The sequence below is a fragment of the Lagenorhynchus albirostris genome, chromosome 12 (assembly GCF_949774975.1).
Source record: "Lagenorhynchus albirostris chromosome 12, mLagAlb1.1, whole genome shotgun sequence".
Lineage (NCBI taxonomy): Eukaryota > Metazoa > Chordata > Mammalia > Artiodactyla > Delphinidae > Lagenorhynchus > Lagenorhynchus albirostris.
In genome coordinates this window covers 18,518,178-18,541,330 of record NC_083106.1, presented here as the reverse complement: position 1 = coordinate 18,541,330, position 23,153 = coordinate 18,518,178, and the positions used below count along the sequence as shown (strand labels likewise).

The following is a 23,153-nucleotide window of genomic DNA, read 5'->3' as shown; positions in this document are numbered from 1 at the left end:
CAACTTGGCACCTACTTTCAATATTTCCTTTAGGGTAGGCCTGCTGATTGGTGTAGCTTTTATTCTTCATTCAATGATTACTCATTAAATGGCATTTTCCTATTTTACTCATAAAATTTATAACTATCTGAAATTATTTTATTTATTTAATTGCTCTTTAATTACCTATCTTGTTTCCAGTACAGTATAAGCCCCTTGAGAGGAAGCATCTTCTCTATTCTGCTCATATCATTGTACTTGGAGTATCTAGAACATTTCCTGGCACCATCAGAAGCTTTTTAATAAATAAATGAATGTGTAAGTCCGCCAGGGAAATTCAGAGTGAAAAGAGCAGGTAATCCCTTGATCCGGCACTTGAATGAAGAGGAGTTTAGTTGGGAGAGCCTGGGGCGGGGTCAAGGGTTGGAATATATTCCAGATGGAGAGTATAGCATGCAAAGAATGTGAATAAATGTGAGAGGGTATCACAGGGTGACTTTCTAAATGGGCCATCCCTATAGGCAGTAAATGGACATGTTTGTTTAGAACAGTTTTATTTATTCAGTCACAAGTCTCAGATTACTTGTATTATTTTCCCTTCATTTTATGTATGAAAAACAACTTGTTTCCCCACGAAAATAGCTCAGGATCCTAAGACTTATTCATTCTACCCACCCAACCCTCAACTTTTTCCAGTCTAGGGCTGCACAAGCAGACGCTGCTCTGCTTACTTACATTACTTGGCATTATTTAAATCAGTAGTTCTTTAAGTCAAGTGTGTGTGCCATGCTCACCTAGGTTTTTTGTTTTTGTTTTTTGTCGTTGTTGTCTAATACAGCTTTCCGGGCTCTCCTTTTGATAAAAGATTAAAAGAGAATGTCTGGGTAGGTTAGATAGCTAGTTCCCCAGGTGTCTTAGCTCTGGCTGATATAACAAAGTACCATCAACTGAGCGGCTTAAACAACAATTTATTTCTCACAGTTCTGAAATTGGAGAAGTCCAAGATCAAGCAGCCAGCTTCAGTGTCTGGTGAGACCCACTTCCTGGTTCATAGGCCACTGTCTTCTTGCTGTGTCCTCTTTTCCAAGGGCAGTAATCTCATTCATGAGAGCTCTACCTTCATGACCTCTGAAAGGCCCACTTCTTAATCCTGTCATATTGGGGGCTGGGATTTAAACATTCAAATTTGGGGGACAGAAACATTCAGTCCATAACATCAAGTGAGTCAGATACAAAGCAAATGTGGGAACTACTGAATTCTAATCTAAACCCTTACTGATCAAAGTGTGGTCCACTCACAGCATTCACATCACCTGGGAACTTATCTGAAATTCTAAATCTCAGCCTGCAGGCCCCATACACTTAATCTGCACTTTTACAAGATCCTAGATGATTCATATGAACTTTTAAGTTTGAGAAGTAAGTACTGATCCAAACCACTGTGCACCTAAACCTGCAGCATTAGCGTCACCTAGGAACTTGTTTGAAATGCAAATTATCTGGCTCCACCCCAGATCTACTGAATCAGAACCTCTCTGGATATGGGCCTACTGTGCAATCTGTTGTAACAAACCCTTCACACTCAAGTTTGAGAACCACCAGATCCAAGCCGTTATCCTTCCTTTAGCTGGGACCATTTCTACTTTTAAATCATTTACCACGTGTGATTTTTAGCACCACAATTCTATTTTTAATGCCAGTGGAAACCTAGGAGGGTTAAAGAAAAAAAATAAAAGCCATAAAAATTTATGGTAATACGTATGTATGGGGCAATATGCTGCACTTCTGGCAGTAATTGGAAGATTTCCTCTTTCCCCAAGCTGGAGATGTACTGGATGGGCTCTCGCTGAGTGAGCATAAAAGCCATAAGCTATTTGGCCATAAAACGTCCTTAGAGACATATCCAGGATTTTTCAGTAGCTATTCTATTGAAGGTTTTACTCCCACCTTGACTTCTAAATTTTAAAACTTCTTCACTTCTGCAAAAACATTTTTCAATGATTGTCAGAGTGAGGACAGGGTGGGCAGCCACCTGAGTTTATTTAAGGAAGCTACCAGAGGCTATCAACTCCAGGTGTTTCTAAACCTTATGCAGGGCAGCCCTCCATTTTATAAACACGGCAGGAAACGTAAGCCTTCCTATCTTTCTTCTTTTAAATAAAAGTCCTCAATACTGTATTTCAGTCCATTCCTAGGATCTGTCTCAGAGTCTCTACCACCGGAACACTTAAAAAGGCTTTTGTGGTTTGCTGAGGAAGTAAAACAAGATCGTTTTGGAGACCTTGTGTCTTCTTCCTCAGACTCACTCGTTTATACAAAAGCGTTTTCAGTCCTTTGTCGAGTTCAGTCATCCGTCCACTCTTTTTACTTCTAAAGTGGGCCGCTGGAGATCAAAGACAATGATCTCCAGGTGTTAAACTCCCTCATGGCCGAGCCAGGGAAGGAGGCTGATTCCCAGGCCCGCGCCTTCCAGGCTGGGGTCGGCCCCCTGGACAACCACCTACCACCCCTCCGCGCTCTGCCCCGGGGGCGTTCACCGCCGGCCTCGGAGGCCTGACCTTGAACCGCCTGGGCTCACCGCGGCTCTGGGAACGCTAGCCGTCGGCCCCGGGTTCTCGGCTCCCCCGCGGCCAGCAGGGGGCGGCCGAGCTCAGCGCAGTCCCGAGGAGGGGACGCCCGGGGAGAGGAAGTGCCCCGAGTTCTGGGCCGGCCCGCCGGGAGCGCAGGCAGCAGCGTGCAGAGGCCTCCTCAACCCGGTCTCCCTAGCCACGCCAGCCCCCGGCCCTTCCCCCGCCCCGCGCGGGCTGCGAGCGGCGGCGGGTTCCGGGTCCTGTGACCGGTCAGGCGCTGCGGCAGCGCGGCGGGGAGAGCAGCCGGCCTCGGGGAAGTTTCGACGGCCGGCGGGGGCTCCCAGGGCGTCGCGGGGAGGGCGCGGCCGGGCGAGGGCCCCGGCGCGTGGCCCTAGCTTGCCGAGAGCGGCCGGCCGGCTGAGCGAGACCTGGGCGCTCATGGCGGGCGGCGGAGCTGGGGACCCGGGCCGGGGGGCGGCCGCCGCCACGGTGCCCGAGACCCGCGAGCACCTCTTCAAGGTGCTGGTCATCGGCGAACTTGGCGTGGGCAAGACCAGCATCATCAAGCGCTACGTCCACCAGCTCTTCTCCCAGCACTACCGGGCCACCATCGGGGTGGACTTCGCTCTCAAGGTCCTCAACTGGGACAGCAGGACGCTGGTGCGCCTGCAGCTGTGGGACATCGCGGGTAAGTGTGTGGCCCGAGCCGCGGACGCGCGGGGACCCCACGGCGGGCAAGAGGCGCCCGCCGGGTTTCCAGCCGTCGGGAGCTAGGGGCCGCTAGGCTGCTTTCGGTCTCCTTTCTTCTTTCTCTGTCCTCTGACCGAACTCGCCTTCCCGTGTCAGTTTAGAAGAAAGGGACCAAACTACTTAGAAAGATGGAAAGGGATGTGGTCGGGTGGACTCCAGGGGAATCAGGACAGTGGAACAGGCTGTAGTAGTCGAAGAATTTAAAAGCAGGACAAGGTAAATAAATGCATAAATGAGTAACCCTGGTTAGATGCCTCAGCTCAGTGTGTGGAGAGCTGTCTTATTTTTAAAAGGTGGAGGAGAGGCCCTGTGCTCTGGCGCTCTCACCTGACCAGAGGTGAGAAAGCCATGGGGGCTTTTCCCGAAGTTTTAACTCTGAATCTTTTTTTCTTCAAGATTATTTAAAAAATTTTTTTTAACATCTTTATTGGAGTATAATTGCTTTACAGTGGTGTGTTAGTTTCTGCTGTATAACAAAGTGAATCAGCTATACATATACATATGTCCCCATATCTCTTCCCTCTTGCGTCTCCCTCCCACCCTCCCTATCCCACCCCTCTAGGTGGTCACAAAGCACTGAGCTGATCTCCCTGTGCTATGCGGCTGCTTCCCACTAGCTATCTATTTTACAGTTGGTAGTGTATATATGTCCATGCCACTCTCTCATTTTGTCCCAGCTTACCCTTCCCCCTCCCCGTGTCCTCAAGTCCATTCTCTAGTAGGTCTGTGTCTTTATTCCCGTCTTATCCCCAGGTTTAACTCTGAATCTTGACAAGGAAGAGCGAAGGGAGGGGGCTGGCTCCTCTCATTTGCTTTAACGTTTCACAGGTGAGAACCGAGGTTCAGAGTGGTTGAACGACTTACCCAAAGTGATGCTCCTGGTTAGTGACACAACCAAGACTAGAAACCAGGTTCCTTTTCGGAAGGCTTTTCATCACCCACCTTGGGTCTGAGACACTTCCTTGTGAGCGAAACCCCATTCTTCATATAACGTGCTCTCATCCCTGGGGCAGGCCACCCAGGCGAAGATTTGGGAAAGTTTCTCTTGAAAGCTATGTTCCTCTTCCCTCCCTAAACCAGCACCTAGCCCCACACCTGCCTCCCCAACCGCAATATATTATTTCCCTGGCATTTGCTCTCGGTTGTCATTTGGGAGCGTAATATCCCTGCTTGAGGGGTACATACCCTCCTCGCTCTAATGTATGAAAACTTGAACTCTGACTGGTGTGGTGGGTGGGATGTGCACATTGAAAAAGACGTTAACTTTGGGAAAATTTAAATATGGAAGTGGTACCAAGAGTTACCCTGTTCAGTCATCATCCATGTTAAGGTCAGTCTGCATTAGAGCATTCGGATGGGAGCATATTTTCGGGGTTGGAGAGACTGTCCTTCATCCTCCGCTTGCATGACAGAAGCCTGTAGGTGTGGGCACCCAACTGGTAGCAGAGTCAGGGACACAGGTCTGTCTGCTGGGTAGTGCTCTTGTCATCAACAGCTTATTACATCCGAGAAGGTATTGAAGAATTATAACTTACATACTCATTTATTTAAGAGCAGGCTTCTCTACTTCGGATATGAGAATAAATAGATGTATGTCACCTCAGAGAAAGGGGCATAATCAGCCTTGGGCTCAGCTCTTTGTTGTTATTTTTGTTGGTTACAGAAAACCAAAAGTTCGTTTGAAAAGTCATCTTTTGAAGCCAGAGGCTTCTTTCGAAACACTTCCTGCTTTTTCATAGAGCGCTTATGAATAATAGTATTGCTTCTCAGCAAAGTCATGGATTCTAAAGGTTGCCTTACCATGTGATAGTCATTCTGCAGGAATCTTCAGTGTAGCCGTGAATTTCCATGAAGATGATTTTAAATCCCTGCCTCGGAGGATTGTTGACTTTGCCTTATTCTTCATGTAAAATAATGTGGTATTTAGCGATTAAATTATGCTTGGGTAAATAAAAGATTAAATTATGCTTGGGTCCTACTGCAGGTAAATAAAAGATTTTTACGGCACAGTTGTGTTTTTAAGCTTCAAGGAAAAAAGCTTATATTTGGAGACTTGGGAAAGCAAAACCATGAGTAGGAGTTTTCTTCCTGGGTATCGTCTCTTTTTTCATCCTTCTTGAAGAGATCGATTTTGCCAGAAAGGGGACATAGTCAGTCTTTACCAGACTCTGGAATATAGAGGCCTAGATGGAATATCCTTGCACGTTTGCCTAAATCCAAAGCTTGAGCTTTTCCAGGAAGGAAAGCAGACCTTTAAGATCTCCAAAAGGGATTCCATCCAGCAAGTACACACCAGCAATTATCAAGATTAGAGGTAAACTTATGAGATAGTTGGAAATTATTAGGCTCATCTTTTAAATAAGGTTTTCAGTGTTAATATGTAAGGAAACTAAGAGCAAAAATATTGTGGCTTTAACTTAAGGTTTAGGGAGCTACATCATTAACTAGGTTTGGTTTGAATATTTGAGCTACTAGTGAATCCTAGCTCATACCATTGGAATTAAGTAGTAATGGTGTAATGAAGGCAAATTGAAGGTCACTCCAAAAAGTTCCCCATGGCTAAACATATTTGCCTTATGTAGTAACAAAGTTGAATCATATTTAATTCTCAAAGGAGGGAAATAGTCCTTGATGGCAAAATAGTAGGTGGAGCTGGCCACTTGATATGACTAACTTAAGGTGTGGTGTTATTACTATGTAGCTTTTTTGCTGTTGCTTTAGAGATGGGAAAGGTGCTAAAGAAATTATGTCAGGTCTCTATACTTGAAAGCTTTGCCAAGTGTGAGAAGCAGGAGTTATCCAAATGTTTTCTGTAAATGTGGCCAGGCAGTTTAAGCTAAACTCTTCAAATTGAGAACCGTAGTGACTCTTGGGTACAGGCCTTACAAATCCTTATTACATCAAATGAATGTAGCTTTAAAATATAGATGCAATTTAATATAAGTTTTGTGTTAGGCAATTGCTGTCTTTTACTTCGTATCTGCTTTAAGACTGCTGCTCAATACATACTGAAATATACTAAAATAGTGAAGTCTTTGATAAGATTTTAAAGAGAGGTTACCTAATGCATACTGAATTAGGATGCAGCATCTGACCTTCCTTTTAACATGTATTATAGATGAATTAGTATTTGGCCCACTACTTATTATAAGCCTATTAGCAACTGTAGAATTTTCCAGGTAGGTTGAATGGCTGGTCTAGGCTAAATCTCTCTTTTTTCTTAAGTTTGTCCATTTAGATCTAATCTAATATAATTTACTCTTCATGTATTCACTGTTTTTGTAGAGGAGGCAGAATTCTATCTCTGTCCTCCTAGAGCTTTCAGCTGGGCCTGAGAATTAATGTAAGACAGATTAATAGCAGAAATTTATTTAATATAAGCTTTACATGACACAGGAGCCTTTATAAGGAAAGGAACACCCCAAAAAGTTCAACCTAGTATAAATGCTTTTATACTAGGTTGAACAAAGAGAGGCAATTGTAGAAAAATAACCAAACTCTATGGGAGGCTAAAGGAAGATAAGAGTTATTTTAACAAGATCTGTTTCTATAGAATTCTCTCAGCTTGACTCCCCATCTCTGGTGATGAGAATGTTTTCTTCCTTCTGGTATAGGGAGGACATCTTTCACGTGGGAGTTTCATCTCCCCATTTAAGGAAGAAGAAGGGGAGATTAGAGCACCCTTCGTGCACTCGCTGTTTTTCAAGTGCCTTTAGTTCAAATAATTCTTATGCCAAAGTGGCATTTTGGGGTGTGGGCTATTCTGCCACCCTTCACTTTTAAGGATCAAAATTTCTTTATAAATATCTGAGTAATACACCTTTGGGCCAATGAACAAATCAGGAACAACGTATTCTGAATTCATGTAAATATTGTTTACCAAAGCATAAAATGCATGCTTGGGAGACGTTATAAATTATATAAACCATAGTTAGATTCACTTCTGTTTTTTGATTCACATCTGAAAATAGAATGTTGATCGTGTCTTTCTTGTTCTCTCTTGCATATCGCCAATTACTATATCTAGTGATCTCTTCTTGTCTTCTTTGATAACCCTCCAACTCTTCATGAGCAAGAGTCTGGAATATTATCTCTGATGCTTTCTTGACCTTCAGAGTATCTGTCAGTCAGGGAGTATTAATATTCAAGTTTTTTTTCTAAATACGAAGAAGTGGTGCTTTGAGGAATTAGTCTCTGTTATTTGTAGTCTCTGTCTTAGTACTACAGTAACTGTCTTAGGGCTTATTGGGGGCCGATTGCTTAATAACTCATTTAAAGGAATTAAAGAAAATCTTTATTACATCTGACCCGTACAATCTTGCCATCTTCAGCCTTATTCTGGCTCAATTTCTGTGCTGAATTACAAGCAAAGCCTACTGTCCCATTTTACATCTTCAAATCTTCCTCAGTTCGTGAGTCCTGACACACCTTTGGGTGCCCCAGTATGGACTGTGCTTTCACAATTGCCCAGGCAGCAGGAGTTTCAACATAACAACATATTTGTGTTATCGCACATGAAAATTCCCCTGATAATGATATGCCTGTTGCCTTTCCTCCTTTTGAGTATATCACCATTCTTAGTTGCCTCAATTAGTCCAAGTAAGCTAAAAGGTGCTGAGGTTAGAGGTAGAGACAGCCAAGTGCTGATAAGAAGTACTTGGCTCCCAGCCATTTGCCTAATCATTCTATTGTTTGAGCGGGATTATAGGCTTTCAGAGACCCCATGGTGTAAATGCAGGGAGGTTTGGTAAATTGACCAAGAAAACACAGGTAATCCACGGCACGGCACCGTACAGAGACAGGACTCATGTCTCTGTCAAATAGCACAGTGGATTTTTGGTTCACTGGATTCAAAACAGTAGCATTAACTGTTCTCTAAATTTGCAAATGTTCTGGTCATCCCTGTTTTAGAGCATATGACTCATATTTGAATAATTACCATCTCTTTATGTCATCAATCCAGAATTTCCAGTTCTTCTACTTAATTATGAAGCATACTGCTTCCAAAGCAGACACTTTTTGATTGGCTGCATCACTTTTTTTTGTACATTTTGAAAGACTGTTTCCAAACTGTGGACTTCTCTGAAGTTAACAAAGCTCTTTTATTGGTATATGGTTGCAGAGCACACCCTGGAAAAGCAAGGTAACAATTACAGATATTTGTCAGGTCTACTCTGATCTCATGGATTGAGCCTGAATGCCATGCGTTATTCCAGGGCTGCAATGTTATTTTCAGATATATTTTAGGAGAAATTTGATCCATCATGTATATGTTATCCTGACCTTCCAACTTTCTTAAGCTTTTGATATATAAATTTTAATGATTTTTATTCCCTTTAAAATTGTACTCAAGATTTTGTTTTTATCAAAATCAAAATAAAAAATGTGATGAGACCAACACATCAGGAGACAATTGCCACTGAAAGAAATAGTTTGTTACTCATAGTTTCCAAGAGGAGGGACCATGCCACACTATGCAGGACCGTGTAGGGAAGCACTGGCGTCATTCAGGAGGCAGAAGGAGCTCGGAGAAAGCAAAGCAAGGGCTGGAGCCTTTACTGTGGTTTTTGCAGGAAGGAAAGGACAAGGCAGTGTAGGCAGGCTAAGCAAGCTTAGGATTGGATAGTTTGAGAGACTGAGTTTGTTCTGGGCTATAGGGATGGTCCCTAGTTGTCTAGTACCTGGCCGTGGGGTGATTCAGGGCAGGAGGATAATGTCCTGGACTGCAGGAGCCTGGAAAAAGAAAGCAGGTAGAGGATAAGGACTCAGGATTGGTTGGTTTGCATATCGAAGACATGCTCTCAGCAAGTTGTTTGCTCTCTCTAAGAACTAGCTAACACTAAGAGGGGCAGTCCCTCCCCTGGTCCGCAAGGCCCCAAGATGTCAAAGCATCCTAAAATATAGAAAATAAAAAACCTGATTAATACATATTTCTAAGCACTTATTAAAATAGATTGAGAGATGAGAGAAAGTATTCTTCCAAAGAAGAAAACTTTGAAGGCCTTTGACTTGGAGGCCAAGAATAGCATATCCTCAAAATAGTGAGGATTTCATATTTAATCAACACTTAAGTAATAGAGAGTGGGCTAAGTTGACAAGTTTAAGTCGTATTATGGTTGTAGAGATCTTCTCTTGGACGGTGAAAAAAGTGCTGACATATGTGGGGAGATTTCTGAAGGGTGAGACAAAAGATCAAGAAAAAGTTGCTTTAGAATTATACTCAATTATAGTTTCAAAAGAGCGTTTTGCACTTTTTGCAATCGATGCTAGAAACATGATTTCTTCACTTTGATTCTGAGAGAGACAAACCACATAAAAATAAATGGATAGCAGGGCTTTAGTTTAAGCCTTTCTGTTGGTCTTTCTAATTGACAGATGATCTTACATTCTCTTCTTCCCCATTCTTTTCACTCACTTCTACCCAGATATTTTCCTTAACCATCTCCCGTAGTGATTTTTGATTGCTTTGAAGTTAAGCTAAATATATTGGGGTTTTTAGTGTGATTATATGGGACCTCCTCCGTCAGCCTCATCTGAGGTGCTTAAAATGCAGATTCCCTAGCATCAGCTGTAAGCAGAATTGCCTTCGTCTGTCAAACATCCCCAAACATCATGGTTTAACAAGAGAGAAGTCTCTCACCTACTTAGTCTGTAGTTGAGCAGTCCATGGCTGGTGAACAGAACCATTCATTCTTCCTGGACCAAAGCTGACATTTCACCACTCAGCTATTCCCTGGCCATATTCGTTGTCTTTGTGGTCCAGTCAAACGCACATGCCTTGCTGCAAGGGCAGCTAGAAAACCAGGGCTTTTTCTGTTTGTTTTTAAATTGGACACATTGCTTTCCCAAATAAAATTCTGTGAAGGGATATTGGAGAGGCAACTAGCAATCCTCCATGCTTACCAAATCAGAATTCCTAGAGGTAGGGCCTGGAAATGTGTAATTTGCCAAGCACCATGGGTAGTCTGATTTATACTGAAGTTGAGAACAGTTGTTCTGTCTTGGCTCTGCTACATGCTGCCAACAGACTTACCCTCCCACTGCGCTCCACGGAGCAAGCCTGCTGTTCCCCGGGCTCCTTCACACTCACCTTCCCTGACCCTTAAGTTCCTGTCTGTTTCATATCACCTGCTCCTTATCTGTGTGGCTCTCAAGAGGTGATGTAAGGAGACAAGAGAAATTACAGGACAGAGGTGGTACATGTCTTGCTCTCATTTAATGCTTAAGAAAGGAAAAAACCAATACCTCAAACTTCTAAAACTATTATGACTTTGGACACAAACCAAAAAGATATTTTGATTTTTTTTCCTTCCTTTAAATTGATTAAAGTCAGGTGTTATTTTCATAGTCACCACAGAAGATGTAAATAGTTGAATAAAAACAGACCTTACACTGTGACCTAAATACCACAGAAGGCTGCTCATTTCAAATTAGCCAAAAGAAAAATCCAGACTCTGAACTGGCGTGTATTTGGGAATAGGTAATTTTGAAGACTACTTAGTGATACTGCTACCATCTCAAAAGGAGTTTGTGTTCCTTTTAGTTTAGGTATTTAAAAATTTTTTCTTTATTCAGTTTTGTTACTCTTTTGCTTGACAGAATGTAGTATGAGCAGAAATGGTGCTTTGTACATGATTTAAATGGCAGCTTTGCCTCTTCCCCTGTAAAGCTTATTTTTCCAAGTGGAAATATATTTCCAAACGTAAGGCTAGAATCCCAGAGTTAGGAAATTTTGGTATTTGACCCTCTCACATAATAACAGTTAACATTTATTAAAAGCTGTTTTATAGTCAGTGTCATTCGGTTTACTTTTATTCTCATTGATACTTATGATAATCTGGAGAAATGAGAATGATTCTCAGTTTACAGTTGAGTAAGCTGAGACTCAGGAAGATTAAGGGCTTTTCCTGAGGTCTGTACACCTGTAACTTGCAGAGTTAGGGCATGGATCCAGATATTTTTCATTCCAAAGGTTTCATTGTCATGTTATATTATCTCCCTCTCATCTACACATGATAAAAAGGAAAACCAGACAAATGAATGGAATTGTGTAAAATCATGTGACTCCCTTTACCTTCTTCATGGTACAATATTAAAATATGAAATTCAGTACATATCAAATCCAAACTCATATGGTGCTAATTTGATGCATTAGCTTCTAGACTTGTTCTATCTGTGGAGAATACAGCCACTTGTTGTATGGAAAATTGCATAAGCCAGTGGGGGGGAAATGGGCAACTAGCAATATGGTCTCTTTTTAGTTACATTGTTTCATTGGTCAGTATTATGGTAGTTCTTTAATGTAAGAAAGTGTTTTTTTTTCCTAACAATACCTATAGTTTTAGCATGTTAACTATTTAAGTGTAATGCTGGGGCACGTTTATAAGGGCTTTATAAAGTAGTAGTATAATGAGTCATTAACTAGGTGCCCTAAAAAATAACAAAAACCTGTGTGACTACAAATTGTAACCTCTTACATATAAAACCCGAGACCCATTATGACATCACATTATTACCTGTATCAAGCTGTAAACATTTTTAGTGGATAGATAATTATCCTTCTAGAACCAATGACTGGACTTAAATTAAATTTTGACTGGGTCTTGATCTATTACCCACCACCCACACAAGCTTGTTAGAAGCGCTTCATCTCTGAAATGCACACTGAATTTTAAGGAGTTGTTTTTAAAGGACTTTATATGCACTGACTAGAAACTATGCATTTTCTCCCAATCACCTTGAGCAAGAATATGTAGCTCAATAATTCTTACTGGGTGGGAAAACATAAGCATTTGTACTTGAAAAGCTAAGCACTAATTGTCCTGTTGCTCAGATTTATTTTTCATTGTGTAATTTATATTTTGAGTTTCAAATAACATTAAGAGACATTTAGATTATTTATCAAATGGGGGCATGAACATAAAATATTGAGACAAACGTTTAAAAAAATAAAACCAGGGATTAAAATCATAAGAGAAAGCATCTCTGGCATGTGTTTCTGATAGTTCAAAACGCAGTACTTTCCTTTTCAAATCAGAGAGGAAATATTTCCCTTTTGAAAATTTGCATGCGCTATAAAGAGATAAGGTACACTGTTTTGTGGGTTTTTTTCCCTTGATTGGAATATGTATTCCTGGAAATGTATTAAATTATCTCAACTCCTTTTCCAAGCCATTAGTGTTGGATACTCCAAATACTAGATAAGCATTTTAATCCTTTTGCCAGCATATATACCTTACAGGTCATCCATTTCAGTATGTACAAAGTCGTGCATTTTTAAATGTCTTCGAGCCTAGATGACTAGCACTGTGCTCTTTTTTTCCCTTTCTCATTGCCAAGATATCTAGCTATAATCAGGGTTCTTCTTCTAGAGAAGGAAGTAACACATCCTTTTAAAGGATAACGCATTTCAGAGCCATTTGGAATATTCAGGCAATGTGTCCACAGCAGTATGGATGAAACCCCTGTCCCTAGAATCAGCATAACTAATGCAGTCAGCAGTGGGGCACTTCCTTATCTGCTGTGGTAAAGCACTAGGGGACATAGAGCAAGGCTGTAACTTTTGTAGCAGGGCTGTGCTGTCCTTAAGGAAGGTCACTCCCAGGCTCATCGTACCTTGAATCTATTTGGAAACACAGGGCCATGTGGAGCAATATATACTCCAGAAAATACTTGGGTAACAGATCAGACAGTACGCTTGATAACAAGTCAACCTAAGAAATTTGAGTAATGTCATCTCCCTGGGATTTTATTTTCTCATCTATAAAATAAGAGAGGTTGGACTAGATGATCTGGAGTGTCATCGTCCAGTTACAATATTGTCCGTTACAGTGTTTTGTCGGGAAAGCGTAACCCGTTCCTGTAAGAGAAGATTACAGCTCTGGTCACAGAAGGTGGTGTTGCTTAGCATTCTCCCCACCCTGTCTGAACTACTTCTGCAGACCTAGTGAGAGGGAGGTTTCGCAGGTTCTGCTGAGTTTCCATATTGCTATACGCTTTAACTCTATACACACACGCCATGAAACAAGACACGTACAGCTGTCTTTACATTTAATAACTCTAGACTTTCCCTTCTACCCAGTCCGCTCCCGTCACAGGGCACAATCCAGGAGCATTCAGCATGGCAGAAATCTCCTGCTTTTATATATGTATTTCCGGAAAGTAGAATCCTAGAATAATAAAGATTTCTCAGGCTAAACTTAAAATGGTTGATTGGCTGCCCCCTCAGAGTATTTTTTTTATTTTCTTTTCTAAAATTAGAAAAAAAAATCTAAGAGTCTATGGAATTCTAATGCAATTCTACTTTGGATGTGAAAGTCTTTCCCATTAGTTTGATCCTTAGCTCTTCTTTGAACCTAGGAAGGGCTGACTTCTGATGTGCTGTGAAAGGGGAAGTAGGAGAATTCGCGTTTCTCCTGGGGATGACTCAGAGCTACTGGGAAACTGCCTCGAGCAGTTACCATGGCTTTGACTAGGCTGGCCACCCCCATGGGCGTGCAACCTGAAAGTCACAGCATGGAAATAAAGTTTATGAAGATACTGTATTTCCATGATGAGTTAGCATTTGAATGGCATTTCTTGATAATGTATCTTTCAAGAAAGACTCACTTACCTCAATGAACAACATCCCCTTGTTTGATACCATAATATGCTCTTTGTATCCCTGATTATACCCAACACATCATGGTATCATTTTGTCTGTTTCCTCAAATAGACTGTGAGATCCTGAAGGTCATATTCACTGTTTCATTATTTTCATCAGTGTCTAGCACAGTGCCTGGTACGTAGGAGGAACCTAATACATATTTTTTAGTTGAGATCAGATCTAGATAGAAGAGAGAAAAATATATTTGGGAGTTGTACCAGCCAAGATAGACTAGGTTATGTTGGGGGGTCAACAACATTAAAATGATGATTTCTCGTGCTTTTTACTTGTCCACAGTGGGGAACAGAGGTGGGAGGGATGGTGAGGAACGTGAGGAGGATTTTTCATTGGAGCCACTTGAAGACCCAGGCTAACAGAGGCCCTACCATCTCAAAATTGGGGTTCAGCCTTGCTGCTGCAGGACAAGTGATTCCGCTGGAAAGGAACACTTCTGTTCACATTTCATCGGCCAGGATTAGTCCACGGACACAACTGATTTAGTGGGGGCAGAACAGTGTGCTCCTCCGTGTGTTTAGAAGTGGAGGAGGATGGAATATTCATGAACATCAGTTTTGTTTTCCACTGGAATCCTTTGTTTTGGACAATAATAAAGGAATAGCTAAAATTACCCAAAGATACAGGATGCAACTCATACTCTAGTAGCAAAGTTTACTTTACTTCCCAGTTTAACAACTGAAAGAGCTTAGCAAATCTGTGCATTTAAACCTGTAAAACAGCATAGTTAAGTCTAGGTTCACCTTGTTAGGGTTCTGGAGAAAAACCTTTAATTTTATGTTAAGATTATTATTTTAAATGAATTCATCTTATCTTCTCCACTCCCTACTTAATTTTTTACTTGTTTTTACCAGTTCGAGAATATCTCTGAAGCATTAATGGATTACTGTTGAATTTTAAAAAAGAGATTTTGAACTCAGTAGAATAGGAAATATATTTTATTATTCTTTTGGAGAATAAGCTAAGTGCATGGACTTGGCCTTGTGATGCTAGGTCATGATCCCCATTGCTTTCTAGATTTGGTGATTGCAGAATCTTTAGAAAATCATTTTAGCATTAAATTTATAATATAGAAACCTAAAAAATCAGAAGTGAGAGCTGGGTGGGACTTTGATGACCCCTAAAGATCTCTAAAGACAATTGGCTGATTTAGGCAGAGAAAGTTATTTCCTGGGGTAACTTGACTGTTGGGTGCTTGCTATTCGATTCTCTAGTACAGTTGTGCTTTCCTCAAGTTAATTTTCCTCTGCAAGCTGTTTTCACCACTACAAGGCACAACACATAACTAGCTAATAGTTTAAGGCTTTGCCATGTGTAATCAGCACGATTTATAAAAGGATACTCAGGCTTTCATCGTGCAATACATTTATTGAGCACTTAATGATAATTCTTAGCTAATAGTTATTCAGTGTTTACTATGACGTGGCTTTTTACACTTGAACTTGAAGTATAACCTACATGCAGAGACCTTAAGTGTATACCTTCATGAATTTTTATATACCACTTCCAGTTCAAGGTATAGACTATTCCTAACCCCCTAGAACAGAAATCATTAAATTTTTTCTGTAAACTTCCTAATAGCAATTGTTCTAGGTTTTGTGAGCCATTTACTCTCTGTTGCAACTATGCAACTCTGCCATTATAGAGTGGAAGCAGGCATATAATACATGAACGGATGAGGATGGCTATTCTCTAGAATTTTATTTAGCTGGATTTGGCCATGAGCTATAGTTTGCCTAAATATATCCAGGCAGGCATTTTACATTTAACCCTTCCTGTAACCATATGAGGTAGGTATTATTTTTTATAACTTTATTGTTGTATAGTTAACATACAATGCACTGTACAATTTTATAAGTTTTGACATATGTATACCCTTTTGAAACATCACTGTAATCAAGATTGCAAATATTTTCATCACCTGAAAGCTATTTGCTCTAATAGGTCTTTTGTAATCCATCCTCCTGCCTTGCCCAAGGCAATCATTGATCTGCTTTCTCTTACTGCATCACTATAGTTTCTGATTTTTTAGAATTTGATATAAAGGGACTCATAGTATTACCTATTCTCTCCTTGGTCTGGCTTTTTTGACTCAGCGTAATTATTTTGAGATTCATCCATGCTGTTACTTGTATCCATAGTTCCTTTCCTTTCTATTGTTGAATTGTATTCCATTGTATGGATATACCATCGTCTATTCATTAGTATGTAAATAGACATTTGGGTTGCTTCCAGTTTGGGGCTATTAAAAATAAAGCTGCTGTGAGCATTCATGAACATGCCTTTTTATAGACGTGTGTTTTCATTTTGTTTGCGAATACCTAGGAATGGAATGGGTTTGTTGTATGGTAGGTATATGTTTACATTTTTAAGAAAGTATCAAATTGTTTCCCAACGTGGTTGTACTATTTTAAAGTATTATTCTTACCAGCAGTATATGAGAGCTCCAGTTGTTCCACATCTTCACCAACACTTGGTATAGTCAGACTTTTTAATTATAGCCATTGTTGTGGGAATAAAGGATCAGCTCATTGTGGTTTAAATTTGCGTTTCCCCAATGGTTAATAATTTTGAGCATAATTTCTTATGCTTATTTATCATCATATAAATTCTTCAGTAAACTGTTCTAATCTTTTGCTTACTTTATTAAATTTTTTTAATCTTACTTTGGAGTTTTGAGAGCTCTTTATATTCTGAGTACAAATTTTTTTAATTAGATATAGGATCTGTATTTTTTTTTCTCCCAGTTTGTGCCTTTACTTTTCATTTGGTTAACAGTGTAATTGGCACTGTTTTGATTTGTCACATATGGTGATGTTAGAAAGCACACCCTCTGCTGCTGAGGGAGCTTCGAATCCTGTCTCTGAAACCTAAGGAAATGGATATTCTAAGCCAAAAGGTCCTCCTCAAAAATGCCTTACCACATACATTTCTGGTTTTCTTATGTTTTAATAAGAAAGTTAATATGAATACAGACTTGAATATACTTTAACATGGTTGGTAAAAAGAAATATTTGAAGGGATTTATAGGTGATTCTATGAACAAAACAAAAACAAAGGCCACTAGAGCTTAATAGCTCTTTATAACTTCTGGATTTCTGTACGTTTACTGGTTTGGCACCCCACCCTCTATTCTAAATTAAAGGGGAAAACCATAAAATAGTGGGTTTGCATGTCTGCCTTCTTAGAGGAGAGCAGTCTTGCATTTTGAATCGAAAGCGGGTTTGGCTGGAGATGTGAAGGAAAGAGGAGTTAAGAACATGAGTTCCTTTATCTCATGTTCAGTCCTGATCTTTTTGACTAGCATTTTACCCACCACACTTATCTCCTTCCTGCAAGTCTTATTTTCTTCTATTCTTGTCTCTTCCCTCCACTCCCAACTTTCTTTTTTCCTTTAGTACCTCTCTTCTCTTAGACCAAGAAGAGTGGAGGGGGAAATGATGGACTCTGTAGCTTTACGAACTGTCATCTCGGTGTTTATGGAGAACGTGGGGTACATGCACAGAACATAAAACTGGGTAACTGTGTACTCGGACCACATGATCAGCCGCTTCTGCTTTGTGGTTCGTGGTTCTGTGTGTATGTCCTCAATCCTACCAGTTTATGGTGCTATGGAATGACAGATATGTGTTTATAGCATTATTCTTAGGGTCAAAAGGATTATAACTAAATATCGCCTCTGTCCGAAGTATAAGTTTTTAATCTCTTATTATACTTATTTCTAGGACAGGAACGGTTTGGCAACATGACCCGAGTATATTACAAAGAAGCTGTTGGTGCTTTCGTTGTCTTTGATATATCGAGAGGTTCCACGTTTGAAGCCGTTTTAAAATGGAAAAATGATCTGGATAGTAAAGTCCATCTTCCAAACGGCAACCCTATTCCTGCTGTCCTCTTAGCTAACAAATGTGACCAGAAAAAAGACAGTGGCCAGAATACTCCCCAGATGGACGAGTTTTGCAAAGAACATGGCTTCACTGGATGGTTTGAAACCTCTGCAAAGGTGAGGTCTGCTGTGCATTTGTTATCTGCTCTGCTGTTAATTTGTAAATCTGACCTGTAACTTTCAAGTATTTAGATGGATTTACCTGAGTGGTTTTTGGAAACCTAGTAAAAGGTGAAGCGTAGCATGGATATGTTATGGCTCCTTTCACTCAGCAGCAGGAATGCTTTCAGAATTGGCTAGTGGAGAGGTGAATAGAAGGGCAGATTTTACATTAAAATAAAAATGACTATTATTAGAGCAAAGAACAAATGACATTTTCTATGAGTATGAGTCCTTAAATGAAGTACTTTTCATGTACCTGGAATTTGTGGGGTATGAGGTATGTTGTCAAGCACAACTATTTTTGAGTTTTATAGAAGGCTTAGTAAAACTTAGGGACATAGTTGTCCCTAGTGAAGATGTAAGTCATGTGCAGGACTAACAGACATTAAAAAGGTCAGAGAGAAGATGTATTCAGATGATGTTTGAAGAGTTTTAGATCAAATGTGTAGGAAAATTTGAACAAGAGGAAATTATCAACATTTGTGACATACTTCTTCATGAATAGTAGAGTGAGAATTTTTTCTTTCAGCCATTATGGGAAGCTGGATAAAATGTTTTTTGAAGAAAAGCAAAAACACGTTGGCTGTTGAAAATCTTAACAGTCTAAATATACACGAAAGCAAAGGTGACAATACCAAGCACAAAAATATTGTGCTGGAGCGGGCTTATGTGCACTGGAAGTTTCACTTTAGAGGTCGAATAACAATCAGACATGAGAGGGTGATGAATTATTAGCAAAATTCTGTGATGGCAAACTCAAAACCATGAATTTGATATAATCTTAACACAGTTCCAGCTTTTAGTATGCCTTCTGTGAATTTCTTGTATATATCAAAAAAGTGCATTGTTTCTCCAAATGACCTACTTACTTATTACCAGGTTACTTTTAGCTTTACCAGAAACCCATCCTAAAAGTGGAAGATTATTTGCTGCCACTGGTGATCAGAATAATGAAAGCAAAGCTATGGGAGACTACACAAAAAGTGCTCTGAAAATATTGTGATGGTGGGGTCATTGGAAAAAATAGTGTCTGCTGAAGACAGAAGTGTTTACTCCTAAGCTAAAGGCCATTTGTTTAAACAAATATATTCTAGTATCTTAAAATTTAGTTTCATAAATAAAAAGTAGTAGTGGAAGAGAGATGAAGACCAGAGTTGCTGCATGAGCACTTAGCCAAACAGGAAGGAAGAGATTGCAGAAGGCAAGGCTTTTTATAGAGGCACTTGTTTTGGAAGCCATGCCCTCTGTCTGCTCTCTGCACCTGTGGGGATTTGCTTTACTTCCCAGCTTTGTTAGAAAAAAATTAGTGGTATGTGTAAGTGTTTATTAGAGCGTGAGATTTGGTGGAGAAGATGAATATATTACAGATAAAATTTCCTCTTCTGGTTTTATTTGAATTAATCATTCAGGTAATAAATCTAAATTTCTCCCCAGAGTCTAGAAGGAAGATTCATAAACAATAGTATCATGTGGCCTGTCACCTGAGACTGTATAAGTCGTCAGCTTCATGATATCTATGGACAGGGTTACATGTGGAGGTGAAAAGAAAAACATTCATATGTTCTGTGCCTTCCTACGAATATATTAGAAACAGCTACTGCAAAATTTCCTTAGTGGTAAACCAGGAGTATTTCAAGAGAGTAACAGTAATATAAAATTTTTGTTAAAAATTTTAGTCAAGGCTTAAAGTACTGCCCAAGTGTCACTAATACCTATGCTTCTGAGCTGGCCAGCAGCTAACTTCAAATCTGATTTCTGCTAGAATACCAGTGATCTGAATTCTGATACAAACACAGCCAAAAGGCAAGTTTGAATTCATGAGCTTCATCTTTTCACCTTTATGGAAAATAATGGATTTCCAATATGAGAATGTGTGACTAATTACAATGTGGGACTTTCTGTTCCTAATCAATAACAATTAAATGCAGTAAGAGAAGATTATAATTATTTGGTATAATGGGGATGGTGGGGACTGAGGGACATTTGGGCATTTAAAGATCAATACTTTAATTAAAGTTAATGCTTATCTTGGGAGTGGAGGTAAAAAAAAGTTTGTGTTGGTGCTAGAAAAGATACCTGAATAAATAGCAGAGGTCTTGCAGAGTTCTCACTGTCTGAGAAAGGTATAACAAATAAGGGAGAAGGCTAGAATGAACCTCGTGGTATCGGATTGGAATTGGAAAAGTCCATATATATGTATATATATACACACACACATATATAAATTCTGTATTAATGTGTATATGTGTGTGCATATGCACACACATGTACACATACGTATATGTGTAAACAGCTAAACATAGAAGCAGATACCAATATGTGTATGGATACATACATATTTACTAGGTGTGTCTGCTGAAGAGGATTAGAAGCAATGACAGCACAGAACCAGTGAGCTTTGCAAGTCCTTAGAATTTGGTTTTTAAATACTGTTATCCAATAAAAAGAACTGCGTCTCCCTGGAGAAATGACTGATTTCAGGACTATTAGGACAAGGACAGTAAAGATATTTTGTCGTGCCGGAAGCTAAGGAAACGCTCACCGAGTGACGGAGATGCGTCAAAAAGACCCAGGAGCCTGCTTATAGGAGCTCCAAAACCTAAGACAATTGGAGCAACGAAATAAATAATTATTGTAATGGACTTAATACACAGAATAAAATAATAATCCATGATATGAAAAAAACAAATGAATAAATGGGAGAGAAGAGAAAGCTCTTCCTAACAGTAGAATTCCAAATCATAAATGGAGAAGGAATGATGGAAATAGACAGTCACCATTAAACACAACAGTAATAATTGTTCTAGGGAAAAATTAATTGATACCAAAATGAGTAGGGAAAGGTATGGTGAAACACAGGATATTTACATATTTGTACTGAGGACAAAGTGAAAAATAGTAGCTCTTCAGTGGAGAAGCCTGGCAGACATGACTTCAAGCAAGTATGCCTCCTCATACACTGAAGAGGGCACATCATGTATGTCTTATTCCTGCCAACAATGTGTGACTTGAATTTAATGATAAGGAAACATCAGACAGATCCAAACTGAGGGATAGTCTCTGGCCAGGACTCTCCAAGAGTGTCAGGTCATGAAAGGCAAGGAGACTGAGGACCTGTTCCAGATTCAAGGAGACCAAGGGGACAGATCGCGAAACACAGCTGCTCACCTGCATCAGAAACAGGACAGTGAGACAGCTGATGAAATTCCAACAAGGCTGATAGAGTAATGCTGCACAGTGCTGTCATCTAATTTCTTGATTTTGATATACTCTGGTTACCTAAGATGTTAATGTCTGAGGAATATGGGTGAAGAATATATAGGAATTTTTACTACTTTTACAACGTTTCTGTAAATCTGAAATTATTTTAAAAGGAAAAGTTAAATACTTTTAAAAAGAAGCACAGTTTTTGCTATATGTTACATATCATATATTGAATGACAGCTTATGAATCAGTCACACAAATGTTGTGATAGCTGGTCATTCCTTAGAGCATCCTTAACGGGCATCACACCCACAACATTGTTTTTATCTCTGTGCTTTCACTTATGTGGCTGGCAACTTGCAGCAGGATGAAGACTCATTTACCTTGGAGATAGTTCATTGGACCTCAGTGGCAAAAGTTTAAAACATTAAAAAACAGAACATAAGGGCTTCCCTGGTGGCGCAGTGGTTGAGAGTCCGCCTGCCGATGCAGGGGACACGGGTTCGTGCCCCGGTCCGGGAGGATCCCACATGCCGCGGAGCGGCTGGGCCCGTGAGCCATGGCCGCTGACCCTGCACTTCCGGAGCCTGTGCTCCGCAACGGGAGAGGCCACAGCAGTGAGAGGCCCGCGTACCACACACACACACACAAAAACAGAACATCAGAAAGAGTGATCCTTTGTAAAAAGAAGAGTGTCTCAGTCACATTACTCAGTAACATTGAACTCTTAGCAAACACTTCAGTATTGGAGCAGGAGATGGAGCTGGCGTACTTATAATGCCCCCTCTGACCAACTTTCCTAGTTCCTGGTAATACTCTAATGCTTTCCTCTAAGAATATTGATCGTGAGAATTGATCCTGGTTGTTTCTGCACTACAGGATAACATAAACATAGATGAAGCATCCCGGTTCCTAGTGGAGAACATTCTTGCCAACCACCAAAGCTTCCCTAATGAAGAAAACGACGGCAGAATTAAACTGGATGAGGAGACCGTGAAAAAAGAGAACAAATCCCAGTGTTGCTGACTCAGCGTCTGCTTCTCTCCTGCGGTTGCAGCCTGATTCGGTTGGAAGCAAATTCCTGAGACGGGATCATGGATGGTGGATATGCTGCTCTGTGAATCTTCAGGGCTGTGCCTTAAAATAACAAGGATGGCACCCCTGGGAGCCTGTGATGAAAGGGGACACTGGTGAAGGAGTCCCGCCAGTGGCTCTGCCTCTTCACTTGTGAACACTTAGGCTTCTGTTGTTGTTGCCATCATATTCAGGATAATGTTTATGTTCTTTTTAACATCTTTTAAAATGACAGTTCTTCAGGATTTGTTAAGACTTGGGAGTTGTGGCTTTCAGTGTGAACACTGGGCTGGTAATAAACTTTCCCTGCCGCCTCACTGTAGTTTCATGAGTCTGTATTTTTGTCTCCTGTATCCTATCCTCAAGTTCGAGGGAGGCTTTTAGACCCTTTTAGCCACAGAAAGCTGGAAGTTTCTGTTTAGCAATTTATTTTTCTAGTCAAAACTTTGGTACTTCATGTAAAATTGTTATCCTTAAATATTGTGATTTAACTAGTCCTGGCTAGTGTGACGTGGTTATTCCCCTTAAATACATTAAAATCCCCTTCCTAATGACTCAGGAAGCACTCACACCACAGTGGTACTCTGATCTGGTTGGTACCAGTTGGAAACAATATAAATGAGCATCTCTTCTCTCCCTAGTCCCTTCTCTCCTTTCTTCTTCCTGTGTGTTTGTTTATAACTAAGAGCCTGATAGATATTACTGTTGCAGTTGTAACTAGCCTTTTCAAATCTGTAATAATAATGGTTAAGGAGAGAATTTATTTCAAAACATATACAATTAAATCGAGGTTTCTATAGTAGGCATTGTGAAAGAAATTAGGTCATGTGTGGTTTTATACAAAGTTTTGAACATTTAAAGTATAGT

At 40.2% G+C, this 23,153-nt stretch overlaps 1 protein-coding gene across 1 annotated transcript; it reads left to right on the top strand.

The window, feature by feature from the left end:
* The first annotated feature begins 2,689 nt into the window (after positions 1-2,689).
* Positions 2,690-22,603, top strand: RAB32 (RAB32, member RAS oncogene family). The gene is made up of 3 exons (XM_060167442.1): positions 2,690-3,237; positions 17,685-17,962; positions 22,092-22,603. The coding sequence occupies exons 1-3, from the start codon at positions 2,988-2,990 to the stop codon at positions 22,236-22,238; spliced, it is 675 nt and encodes a 224-aa protein (XP_060023425.1). The 5' UTR covers positions 2,690-2,987; the 3' UTR covers positions 22,239-22,603.
* Positions 22,604-23,153: the final 550 nt, after the last annotated feature.